This window comes from Astyanax mexicanus, chromosome 22, assembly GCF_023375975.1.
Source record: "Astyanax mexicanus isolate ESR-SI-001 chromosome 22, AstMex3_surface, whole genome shotgun sequence".
In the NCBI taxonomy this organism is placed as follows: domain Eukaryota; kingdom Metazoa; phylum Chordata; class Actinopteri; order Characiformes; family Acestrorhamphidae; genus Astyanax; species Astyanax mexicanus.
In genome coordinates, this window is record NC_064429.1 from 19,867,716 (window position 1) to 19,881,282 (window position 13,567).

Below are 13,567 nucleotides of genomic sequence, written 5' to 3' on the forward strand. Positions count from 1 at the left end.
GTTGCTGATGCAGCATTGCAGAGTAGCCAGTGCGCTACTCGAAAACGCAGCAACTCGCTTCGGATACCTCAGCTCACAGACACCTTGTGCTGATCGACATCACCCTTGAAGTGATGAGGGGAAAGAGCAGCATCTACCTTCCCAGAAAGAGCAAGGCCATCTAGGGGCTCCGGCAGCTGATGGCAAGCTGCATGACCGGGATTCGAACCAGCGATTTTCCAAACATAGGGGCAATGGCCCGCTGGAACTCAGTGCCCCAGAAATGATTTAGTTGTGAACATCTATTTTTCATTGATTCAGCATTGATTAAACTTTATAGTTTTATGTGTATGGTTTGTATTAAACCTCTACTTTCAGGAACACTGAAAAATTTAGCACACATTTGTCTGTACACTACATTTTGCAAAGCATTATGGAAGGTTGAATTACAGTGCCCCTATACACTATAGTTCAACCATCCCAGACAGCAGGCGACTCACATCCGGATCCGTTTTTCCTACAGCAGATCCGCATAACAGTTGCGTCCGTTTAGTGAATGTGGCCCGGATACAGTCCGGGTCCGGTTTTTGATAAGATTCCAATAATTTATCTAAAAAAAATTGTTTGTAATATTTATAATTTTAGGAGATGCAGATCCAGGCCAGTGGGCATATGGATGCAGGCCTGAGGAGATACAGATCTGGGACAGAGTTGTACGCCTCCGGTCCGGAACTGATCCAGATGTGAAATGAGGCTCCGGATGTGGGCAGAATTTGGGCCATATGAGTAAGGAAATCGCTTTGATCTGGCCCGGTGCTGGGCCGGATTTGTCCCATGTCTGCAAACCAAATCTGTACTGGTATTGGACCACTATGCAAAAGGACACTGGGCCAAAACATTTGGATAATTTGCGCCTGATACTGGCCAGATAATTTTTGCTATCTGCGATCTTTCAATTTAGTGCTTTGCAAAATGTAGCGCACAAAGAAATATGTGCTAACATTTAAAAAAAAAAAAAAACATACACATAAAACTATCAAGTTTAATAAAATGCACTGTTGAGATTTCCAACAGCACTACTCTATATAGGGCACTATTTCTGTAGTAGGGAGAGATTCCAGACGCAGGTCTAAATGACTTAAGTTGGATTCAGACAGGACTGGGTGCCTTCCTGCATCAGAATCCTGCCTAAGTAGGTAGCACTCCGTACGTTTCAGACATACCCAGGGTTGGAGCCGTGTGGGTCGCGCGCTGTTAACGTCAGCAGCGTCACTGGGGCACGTTGTGTTGGGTCTGTGTTCTACTCCAGCAGTTCCAGTGACTGTGTGTGTTTGAGTAGTTGGGGGTTTTCATGGCTAATGGAACTAATGAAGTTGTGTTTTGTCGCGGAGCTGGACAGGTGAGGGGGTTAAGTGGACAGTAAAGAGTGTGTGAGGTAAAGTGGGAGAGCTAGGCTTGATTATAACGGAATGTTTATGTCATAATGCTGCTGCTGCTGAGGGAAGCAAGGCTAGGCTAGGCTAGGCTAACAGGTAACACAGAGTAAATAGGTAACGTAACTAAACTACTCTACCAGTTTAATCAATTTGCGAATGACACCATTATTATTATGAAAGGTTTGAGTGAGACTCCAAAAATTCTTCAACTTAGTAGGAGTGTTTTTTTTTTTACTTAAATAAAACTCAAATAAGTGTGAAATGAAGTCCATCCATGTTACTTATTTGGACTAACGTTAAGTTCATTGGTAAATATCCCAATCAAAATCTCTGTTTTTGGATATAAGTTATTTATTTCTAAAACTCAGAATGAGAGATATAATGTAACATCTATGTATGAAGGCTTATTGAGAAATGTCCATCATAACTCAATTTGTGGTTGTTAAGGGAGACTAGGTAAAATGCGGGATCTGGTGTTCTGATCAGTTGTGCTACCTTGTCAAACTGTGCTTCCCAAGTTTTAGTGCTGGGCACTTATTCCTCTGGTAAAATTACATTATTGAACCTTGAACCTCCTACATATCTGTATTGTAGTATAAATACAACACTAAATTCAGAAACAAAGCGTGAAAATAGTTTGTGACATTCGTGTGAAAATTATGTTTGTCAATATTTTGTCCTTTTTTTGAAGAGTGAAGATTCAGACATTTGGGATGACACTGCCTTGATAAAAGCATATGATAAAGCAGTTGCATCATTCAAGGTAAGTCAGCACAATAGTATTTACTATAAAATATAGTATATACTATGGCCTGTCATGATCATTACAGTCAGGTCAAGTCAAGTAGTTGTATTGTCAATACTGCATATGTTCAAGACATACAGATAATTTAAATTATGTTACTATCTTTCCCAAAGGTACAGCAAGTACAGCAAATACGATTATATATGTATATAAAATAATAAGTGACACTAAATGTACAATACAACGAGGTCAAAGATATAGACATATGTGAGGGGTGGGGGGAATCATGCAACATTTGCCTGTATAAGGGGATAAAAAAAGCTTTTTCTCTGTAGTAAATTAAGTTATTTACATTATGAAACATGTGAGGACTTTGGAGACTCTTGAAGAAGCTGCCTGTCCACTCTCTACTCCACCTAATAAATTCAGATAATTGGGAGGAATTAACCCATTTAAACTAGAACATCCGTAAAGACAACGAAAGGTTTTTAGGACATTAAATGTTTGATTTCTATTTAGAAAAATAATGATTTTAATGTGTAGTTTAGGAAATAATTTTTTCAATTATTACAGTTACAGCGTTTTTTTTAACATTTATTAAACAAGCCTTTTTCATGTAATTCTTCAATAGAAAATCATCTAGTGTCAGGCTGAAAACTGACAAAATATCTGCTTGTTTGGGCATTAAAACCACTTTTATTTATATTTGATTTGAATAGAATATTAAACATTACAATTGCAATTTCTAAATATTCTTAATAATGGAAGTTTTTTTGTCCTATTAACTACTAACTCTGCTCCTCTAATAAGTGCAGCCAAATCCCCCCTTTTTAAGTGTTTTTAATCTCTAACTGTGTGCAGTTCTTCTGAAGCATGTGGTGTTTTCTCCTATTTTCCAGAATGCTCTAAAAGGAGAGGATGAAATGGCTCCACTAAAACAAGAGAAGCTTGGAAATAAACGCAAAAATAACAAAAAGAACAAAAGCAGAAAGAGATGTAATGCATCTCCAGACAGAGAGGTACGTCCACAAGTCCAGATGTTTCCTCTATTTTCTCTTGTTTCTTGTTTATCTCATTGATTATGCCACTAGCTTTAATCATGTGTCTTGCAGTGGAAAGTCGGAGACGCCTGTTATGCGTTTTGGTCAGAGGATGGAAATGTGTACGCTGCTACCATTTCCTCTATTGACCCAGATAAGGGCACCTGTGTAGTGTATTACACTGAGTATGGTAATGAAGAGGAGCAGAATCTGAAGGACCTTCTGTCTGAACTGGAAGATTTGCAAGAGGAAACAAAAACAGATGTATGGTTCGTATTAAATGTGATTAAATAAATCTAATATAAAAGTGCATGTTGTCACTGTGAAACTGACCAATCTGCAGGTGAAAGAGGCCAAGTCTTCAACAGAAGAGAGTGACACATCTTCTGCTCCACACCAGTCTCATCAACAGAAGCACAAGCCTAAAGGCAAAGCTCCAAAAGGACCTCCCATGTGGGGTCCTGGCTTTCCCCCTGGACCCCCATTTGGACCTCACTTCAGAACGGTGAGCAAGCTTAGTTATTTTATGTTTTGTTACATCCAGTTTTAAATACTACCAATAGAATAGGTTCCTCTAAAGCACATAAACATGAAACTATTGGCACCATGCCTAATGCAAGGAGTGGGGGAAAAAGTGGTCTCTGGAATAATGATACTCCATCCAACACATTGTCTTTCCATTATCCTGACTTCACTAATGTAGTTAAATCCTCAAAGCAATTCTTCAAAGTCTAGTAGAAATCATTTCTTGGACAGCAGAGACAGTTACTCTATCAAAAGCGCAATATAACTCTTGTTTAATACAGGGAATTAGCAGGTATACCAATACTTTGTGCACATGTAACATATATATTGTTATAAATTAATGTTTGATAACAAAGTAGATAACATGTATCCATGTTCTTCTCAGTCTGATGGCAAAAGAAGAGGAGATTCTGGACCTGCCTTCCCTGGGTGGCCCCCAATGCTTCCACCTGGTCCACCGGTGAGGCACCATTTATTAGCACTCATGTTATTAGCAGTGATTTCCTTATAACCCCAATATCTGTTCCAAATGTATGTTTTTCTTCTTTACATAACAGATCTTATCGAGTTACCAAGACATGTTTGGTGCCTTTTCTTTTTGTACATTTGTAAGGAAGATTTTAAGTTTACGTACTTAAGTGGTCGGTGGGACGAGTACTAGCTGCATGCCTAAATCATCACACTTGCTGCTGTGTGGAAAAAAGTACTCTGTACATTAATAGCAGCTAATACATTACATCTCTCTCACCAAATCTGTGTTTTGTATTTGGAATAAGGGGGTAATATTTTCCCCACATTTCTCAGTAATCAAAGCTTTCATCTTCTTGTCTAGATGATCCCACCTCCTCCACCAATGAGTCCAGATATGTTGGAGGGTGATGAGGCCTTAGGCAGCATGCTGATCTCGTGGTACATGAGTGGCTACCATACAGGATACTACTTAGTAAGTGTCTCCAATTACATGCTTTTCACTACACTGGACAGAATTCCAATAAAACTGGGTTTACACTACACTGTTATTTCTAACAGATTTTAATTTTTGGATGGTAAATGCAGACATTCAACCTATATTAGTTCTGCAGAGCGCTTCATAGAACAGGACCGCCAAAGACGCATACTGGTACAGCTTGCTAGCTAACATTAGCCAGTTAGCATATCAAGTCACCACAGTCGGGACTGGAGCGAGGGTACTGTAACTCAGCTCTGTGGAATCAAACAGCTGCTTCCAGAGCATTATAGCTCTTTTGAATACTTTAATACTGTAGCTTGAAGAATAATATTAATGCACATTGAAATTTGAAATGTTTTTTTGTTATCTGTAGAGCAGAGGGACTTGTGACAACAGCCATTTTAATACTTAAATGCCTCCAATGGCTTCCAGGATAACCTATTGTACATTAATTTTAATCCTGTCTTGTGCAGTAGAACATTTTGAATTTTTTTTATAATAACTTGAGTATTTTAAATCACTTTATAGCATTTATAGAACTTAGTGTTAATTTGTTTAAAAGCTTTATTGTTCATATTCTGCAACTTTTTTCTGCAAATGCAGACTGATACTTTCATATATTGTCATTTTGTGGAACAAAATAACCCTATAATTATCAAAGTCGACATTTAAAATCTTGTTGTGTTATATTTTATGTACTCCTGGCAGTAGCATAAGTCAAAAACCTATATAAAAGCAAAATATTGCCAAAAAATCAAATATTGTGATATACCTTAAAACTGTGAGAATCTTAGAAAAAAAAACCATCATGGCATTAATTTATGGTCATAAATACAGCCCTACTGTATATTGCACAGGAAGAGGTAATCAGCAATTAATTGCTGCATATAGTGTTTTTTTTTTTTTTTGCTTCCAAAATTTAGTAATCTGGAAAGTAATGGTATTTTATTGCCCATTTGTTGCTTTACAGGGCTTGAAACAAGGCCGCAGAGAGGCTGCAGCAAGGAAGTCTCATCACAAATGAAGACGTCAGGAGATCATTTGGTAAATGTTACATTTTTCAGTGTTACAAATTCATGCATCTTTTTGCTTTTACTCATGCGCTACATGCTTGTCTTTGGTAGCCACACATCTCTTGGTGCAGCTGTGCAGCTATAGCTGCAAAAACAGCTAAAGCAAACCGCCTGTCCCTTTTTCTCCTCCTCGACCTGAGCATGTACTTGAGACCAGCTGTTTGCTCTCCACTCCAGCAAAAGATGCTCCGCATATGAGCTGCTAACAAACGCATCCATTTCCCTTTAGAAAGCTACGAGTCATCTCTTTTTTTTTTTTTGCTGTCGGTAAAGAAGCCGACATTTATACACATATCAGTGTGCACATGTGAGGCGTTTCAGGAACAGATTTGTTTACATTACACACAGATACAGATCACTTACATTTGTGAATGTGAACCATCAAGATAGACAAATCTGATCTTCGCAAAAAATTAGATTTGAGCAATGTGATTGTAATGTGACCGTAGCCTAATAGAGTGGCAGACAGTGAGTGAACACAGTGTTTAAAAATCTTCAGCAGCATCGAACAGCTGTGTCTGACCCACTCATATTGGCAAACGCACACCATTGTCACTGCAGTCATAGGCGTAGGAACCGGGGGGGATGTCCCACCCAATATTAGAAACAGGTGGATTTGTCCCCCCCCAAAAATGATATCAGTTCGCTCAGGTCAGCTGTACTATTAATGAGGAGACAGACCGGACCAATCACGGAGCCGGTTCAGGTATTAAGTCACGCCTCTCAGTAGAAACAGCCAATCAGCTTGCTGGTTTTGCGGCGCGCGGAGCAGAGGCAGTTTGCTGTTGGGGAAGCCCCGCCCCCTCGCTGTGAGATTTAGCAGCGGGATCGGGACGCAGCAGCTTCAGCTGATTTTAAAACAGATATGGATATACGGAGATTTTTCTAAAAGAAAGGTAACGATAGGCTAACCACTTCAACTGTGATGATATGTTTCTGATAGCTGGTTAAAAATACACGTCTCTGAATCAGCACACAGTTAAAACCCACTGTGATTAATAAACTGCAGTGTGTAAGCTTATCTTTGGAATTAGCTAGACTGGGAGTCAGGGTTAAAGGAAAAAAATAAAATATATATGTAATGTTTCCCTGTACCTGATCAGCTAATCACTTTAATTTTCAAACTGTTTATTCATTTAGGATTACAGGACTTACTGTGAGCTATAATGAACGAAAATTGATTTAACTAACTAGTTATCTAGGAGCTGGATGTAGATGATCGCCAGAATTTCGTACAGTACTTTAAGTTGGTAGTTTAAAGCAGTTACTTAACCCCGATCACTGCCCTAAACTAGTGTTTTCCATGAGTTTACCTGTTAAAATCCTTTAGCCCCCTATGGAGCCTAAATTAATCATGTATATCCACCAGAGGAAGCTCTACAATATTCAGAACAGTTTTAATATGCAGTAGAATATATAAGAACTGTGTTGAGAAACACTGCTGTAACGTGACTTCTGTTCATTTGTATTTCACAGTAAGACCACATATCCTGACGTTTATAAAAGTCTCTATGAAACGTAAAGTTACATTCTTTTACATAAAAGGACACCATCTTAAGAAGAGCTCTCAGTAGAAAAAAAATAAAAGTGCAGGAGAAAATGTAAATATACAACAGAATTGACATGCCAATACATAATAATAATAATAATAATAATAAGTTATATTATTTTAAATATTAGGTGATAACTCAGACATTGCTTGCATAATTTTTCTAACAACAGTAGCTGTAATGTGGAGTAACATGTTTAGGTTGTAAAATCACCTTATAATAATAATTTACTTTTAATTAAAAGTAATTTCCACAAATGTTGTTCTAGGAAACTATTGGGTGGGCTTGGGTTCATATTGGCAAATGTGTCCCCCCCCAATATCAAGCCCGCTCCTACGCCCTTGACTGCAGTGCTAAGAATTACCAACCACCCAAGTATTATATGACTGATTTTATCTTTTTCTTTCTTCTGCAGGTTGGAATTGACTTGGGCGATGTGTTGGATTCATTTCATGTTTTGTATTCTTTGTAAATAAAAAAAATAAAATCTGTTCTTTTTCACTTTTTGTCTAATGTTTTTCATTATGAGACAATAAATACACCAGGAGTGTCTCAACTAGGGTTGCAGCGGTAAATGGTTTCACTGTATACCATGGTATTAAAATGCACGGTTATCATACCGTGTGTGTTTGCTTATTACCGGTAAAACGCAAGCCAGCGGAGAAAGTCACCCGCGCATGCGCAACTCTGCTCCGCTTCAGCTACTCAGCACACAGCGGTGAGAACAGCAGAAAGTGCATCAGACTAAACAAATCTCCGTCTGCCTAAAGAAAGGCTAAACTAAAATCAGCAGTGTGGGACTATTTCGGATACCCGCCGAACGCACCCGAGGATGGTTATCCGATTTGTAATCAATGTGGCCGTAAATTCACAGCTAAAGGTGGACATACGTCAAACCTGATCTCCCATCTCCAAGAACACCACCCCGCTGTGCAGCGCAAAGTATGTGTTTACTTTATAATTTTACTCTGAACCTAAATAAAACCTCTTTGTAGTCGTGCACAACCCATGCGGTAAGCGCCCGCAAAAGCGCTGAGTTATCCGAAATTTGGGAACGCAGTTACAGGCGTGAAGTGCGTGCTACGATGGATTCACGTGTCCGTGTAAAGCACATGTGTCAAACACAAGGCCCGCCAAATGTGGCCCGCCACGTCCTTTTATGTGGCCCGCGAGAGCTTGTAAGATCTTAGTGTCTATAATAAATAGGTAGGAAGCGTGCTTTGACCAAAAACTACATTTCCCACAATTGTCGATTGTATTACCCGCGAAGTTACGGCTTACTGCCACTACACGGCAGTGTAATCATTGATGTGGAAACCGGAGGGAAGGCGTAACTTCGCGGGTGGACTTGAGACATACAAATGTTTATCCCATAATGTCCGTTTAATGACGTTAATAAACATCACTGTGACAGCGCTAGTCACAGTTTCACCGCAGCAAAGGAGGAGGACGTGAATCACTTATCTAACCAGCCTCTACTAATTTCTGCCCCCAATAGCCTTTAATAGTCTTCAGTAGCCTTCAACAGTCTAACCTTGCAGCCGTGGTGTGTCCACTAAACTCCGTAGTTATAAACATGCTGAGGTTAGCAGCGGCTAACTGACCTGTTTATAATGTAATCCGAGCAGTGACTCCGTGATGGCTGCTCTAAACTGCTGCTGTTAGCTGCTTGTGCTGAAAGAGCTGTATTATCCGTTTAGTGGGGTTAAAACCTTTTTTATTTTCTACACAGAAGAACTTTAAAAACTGTAAAAACGTTCCAGACTGGCTCAGCTGAGCCCTGTAGCCCGTGGCTGGGTTGCAGCTCTGACTGAGTAAAGACTGCGGGCTTGTGCTGCTGCTGCAGCTCCGACTAGTGGTTGGATGAGGAACTGCTAAATCTGAGGAAATGCTAAATCTGTCATGTTCTTAACAGCTCACAATTTTTGATTTTATATTTATTAAGCTTCTTTTCAGTATCAAACGTTTTGATCAAAGTTAATATAACTTGTATTTTATGTCATTTCTATTCACTTGTATAGTTTGGTTCTTGATTGATGGAGTTTTTGGATTTCATAACATGACAAATTAAAAGGATTTATGTTAATAGAGCAACAAGCAAACATTTTTTTCATGCAACTGTAATATTTGATTGAATTAATAATATATTGAGAGTTATTTAACATTAAGTAGTAATTACATTCATTTTATATTACATTTATAAGTTACATCTGGCCCTCAGAGGACAGCCAATATGCCAATGTGGCCCTCGGCCAAAAAGAGTTTGACACCCCTGGTGTAAAGGTTCTGGCCGGACTGGATGTGAAAGACGCCATTCATTTACATGCGTTCATTTTCAAATTCTGACGTGCCTGTTTTTCATATGTTAAAACCAGACTCTGTGTGAAAGCCTTAAAATAGAAATCTCTGTTGTGAGGATCATGTCAGAAATAAATCCCCTCTTTCTGCAGTATCTGGTTATATACCAACTTGGCAGTAAAACGGACGTTTACAACAGACACTGACCCAGGCTCAGTTTATCAGATATTAAATAATTTAAACTTAAATAATTGTACTGAATATTTTAAATACAGGATCTTTACTTCTTAGAGGACATGTAATGTGTGTTACGTGTATGTGTGTATATATATATATATATATATATATATATATATATATATATATATATATATATATATATACACTGCTCAAAAAAATAAAGGGAACACTCAAATAACACAATATAACTCCAAGTAAATCAAACTTCTGTGAAATTAAACTGTCCACTTAGGAAGCAACACTGATTGACAATCAATTTCACCTGCTGTTGTGCAAATGGAATAGACAACAGGTGGAAATTATTGGCAATTAGCAAGACACACTCAATAAAGGAGTGGTTCTGCAGGTGGGGACCACAGACCACTTCTCAGAACCTATGCTGTCTGGCTGATGTTTTGGTCAGTTTTGAATGTTGGTGGTGCTTTCACACTCGTGGTAGCATGAGACGGACTCTACAACCCACACAAGTGGCTCAGGTAGTGCAGCTCATCCAGGATGGCACATCAATGCGAGCTGTGGGAAGAAGGTTTGCTGTGTCTGTCAGCGTAGTGTCCAGAGGCTGGAGGCGCTACCAGGGGACAGGCCAGTACACCAGGAGACGTGGAGGAGGCCGTAGGAGGGCAACTGTTAGGAAATAGATGTTTAAAGAGATGTAGGTCACATGGTTAGGGACAGCCACTGATTTTCCAGGGGAGCTCAGATGACGTCACTTACCTGTGACCAATAAAGTCGTTCCTGTGTATCATGGCGGGGGACTGGAGTTTGGTGGTGTGTTAGGAGGCACGCTGCGGCCCATGTCTCCCTGCCTGTGCCATACTTTGTAAATCCTCCTCCAGAGCATCGTGTATGGATTTTCTTTCTTTGTGATTTTCCACCACCAACCTTTACAACACAAAACTGAACTAAACCACAGACGGACTGGCGTCGACGACTGTGCTGGCCCAACGTAGCGTCGCGTGGGAAAACCGCCGCCGGAGTAGGGCTGACCGGACCGGCCCCGGGTAAGCTGACCTCTCTCTGTGGCTCCAATAGATATTTTTACACGCAATTACATTAATACTGACGTTCACGTTTTTTACATCACGTAGGGACAGCTTTAATGTTATGAACTCACCTTGGTTCCCTAGACACGTAGCTATTTAATAGACGAGCTAATTAACTTAGGAGGACTAGTTAGCTTCCAGGTAGGTGGTTCGTAACAGTTGGGGGCTGCATCCGGGATTAGACTCGAATTTAGATGGTTTGGTTTGTGTGTAGATATAGTTAGTCGTGGTGTCGTGTTGGTTTCGGGGTATATTTTGTGTAACAAGCCGCTGGGTAGTGCTATTTGGATTTAGCGGTCCATTTATGTAAATATCGCTGCTGGATTGATTTTTTGAGCGCTCGATGAGTGTGGTGAATAGTTACAGCCGGCCTGTGATTGCAGCCGTGCGAGTTAATATGTGTGAAGGCTGTTACACGTTTGTAGTTTGTTAGCTAAGCTAACTAGTTTGTAATGAATGGCATCGGCAGGGTATATAATTACAGTGTGTTTTTCTCCTTCTGTTTAGAATGAGCTGCTTACAGGCTGCTTGTTGAGTGGTATTTGCCGTATTGTTGGGTGATCCTGGCAACATTGTGTATGTTTGGGTCAGAATGGCAGACTTTGATGTGGAGAAGTTTTTTTCAGAGGCATTAAGCCGTGTTAGGTTCGCAAGGCTTACAAAACCTCAGCTTATTAAAATTGTAGAGCATTATGATGTTGATGAGGTTTCAGATGAGATGAAAAAGTCAGAAATTGTGAACTGTCTGCTTTTATATTTCGGCATATCTGATGTGACGGCTGAATTGGCTAGGTCAGAAGCTATGAAAGAGCGAGAGTTTTCTAGAACGAGTAGAGAGAAGGAGTTGGAGTTAGAGAGGGCTCGAGTAGAATTGGAGCGTTCAAAGTTGAGTCAGCTCAATGGCCAACGCCAGCGTGAACATGAAAGTAAATTTGATATAACCAAGTGCTTCGCGCTAATGCCTCGGTTCAGTGCTGACTCGGTTGACACTTTCTTCGAAGCTTTTGAGCGTACGGCGAGAGAGAGAGACTGGCCTCAGTCTGAATGGGTTACTCTGGTGCGTAAAGAGTTTATTGGAAAAGCCCAGGAAGCCTATGTAGCGCTCGATGCTGTAGATTGTACTGAATATGATGCAGTAAAACAAGCGGTACTGCGGGCGTACGAACTGGTACCGGAAGCTTATCGTCAGCAGTTTAGAGCAGGTAGGTTGAAACCAGGTCACACGTACGTTGATTTAGCTAGACAGCAGGAGTTGGTGTTTGATAAGTGGCTACGCGCTAGTGAGACTCATACTTTTCAGGATATTCGGCAGCTAATGTTGATTGAACAGTTTAAAGAAAGTGTCCCTAAGCATGTTGCTGTGCACTTAAATGAACAGGTTATAGAGACCGCTAGAATGGCAGCCGAAATAGCAGATAATTATGTCTTAATACATCAGGAGCCTTGGGCTGAAGCAAGGAAGGTAAGTCTCCAGAAGCAGGATAAGGAAGAGAGAGCAGGCAGAGAGAGCAGAAGTCCAGGTACAAGGTATTTCCCCGGTAAGCCTCAGTTTAATAGTCGTCCTTTAAAGGACATTGTTTGTCATTTTTGCAAGAAGCCTGGGCACATAAAGCCTAGATGCCCCATGTTAAAAAGGGAGTATTCCAGAAAGGAGAATCGTCCAGTAGCTCTAGTGTCTGATGCTGTATTTTACCCTATGAAAGGTGAGTTAGAGACAGTGGTAGGAGCTAAGTCCCCTATTTACCGGAGTTTTGTGTCAGAAGGTTTCATATCTGTTGCTGAGGGAGAACCGGAGGTCCCTGTTACCATTCTGAGGGACACTGGTGCTGCCCAATCTTTGTTGCTAGGTAGTGCCCTTGATTTGCCCAGTTGTACTTCTGTAAAAACCTCTGTCTTAATCGAAGGTGTAGCAAGAGAGTATCTTTCTGTGCCATTGCACAGGGTATTCTTAAAGTCAAACGCAGTGACTGGTGAGGTTATTTTGGGGGTGGTGCCCTCCCTGCCAGTTAAGGGCATTAGCCTATTATTGGGTAATGATCTCGCTGGTGATCATGTTTGTATAACCCCAATGGTGAGTGAAACTCCCTGTATTAATGAGACAGAAACTCTTGAGAAAGAATTCCCTGAAGTTTTTTCTGCCTGTGTGGTTACTCGTGGTCAGTCTCGTCGGGCAGAGGCCAGAGCTGAGCCAGCTGTAGCTAAAGGGTTTGATCATTCAGATGGACCTTTTTTGGCACTAGCTGATACTTTGTTTTCTAGTTTACTTGGGGGAGGTAATGATAAGCAGTTTAATAAGGAGAAATTGATCCAGGAGCAAAATAGAGATCCCAGTTTGGCTACTCTTAGGGAAGCTGCTGTGTCCTTCGCAGAGATGCAGATAGTAGCTGAGGGTGTGTACTTGCGTGATAGTGTTTTGATGCGCAAGTGGCGCCCACCAAATCGTCCAGCCCTTGAGGATTGGAGTGTGAGAGAGCAAATTGTGCTTCCGCAGTGTTTTAGAGAGGATATTCTGCGTTTGGCACACGAATCACCAATGTCAGGTCACTTAGGCATTCGAAAAACGCAGCAAAAACTAATGCAGCATTTCTATTGGCCTAAGTTACACCGGGACGTTGTAGATTTTTGTCGTTCATGTCATGCATGTCAGATAGTGGGCAAGCCCAACCAGAAAGTTCCACCAGCCCCATTG

At 40.5% G+C, this 13,567-nt stretch overlaps 1 protein-coding gene across 3 annotated transcripts; it reads left to right on the forward strand.

Moving 5' to 3' along the window:
* Nucleotides 1-1,219: 1,219 nt before the first annotated feature.
* Nucleotides 1,220-7,796, forward strand: smn1 (survival of motor neuron 1, telomeric). Of its 3 annotated transcripts, none has more exons than XM_007258321.4 (9): nucleotides 1,220-1,378; nucleotides 2,107-2,178; nucleotides 3,060-3,179; nucleotides 3,273-3,464; nucleotides 3,544-3,705; nucleotides 4,111-4,185; nucleotides 4,558-4,668; nucleotides 5,645-5,718; nucleotides 7,713-7,796. In XM_007258321.4, the coding sequence occupies exons 1-8, from the start codon at nucleotides 1,331-1,333 to the stop codon at nucleotides 5,696-5,698; spliced, it is 834 nt and encodes a 277-aa protein (XP_007258383.2). In that variant the 5' UTR covers nucleotides 1,220-1,330; the 3' UTR covers nucleotides 5,699-5,718; nucleotides 7,713-7,796. The 3 variants fall into 3 exon arrangements, with proteins under 3 accessions (XP_007258383.2, XP_015463618.2, XP_022523287.1); XM_022667566.2 differs by lacking the exon at nucleotides 1,220-1,378 and adding an exon at nucleotides 1,393-1,414; XM_015608132.3 differs by lacking the exon at nucleotides 3,273-3,464.
* The last annotated feature ends 5,771 nt before the right edge of the window (nucleotides 7,797-13,567 follow it).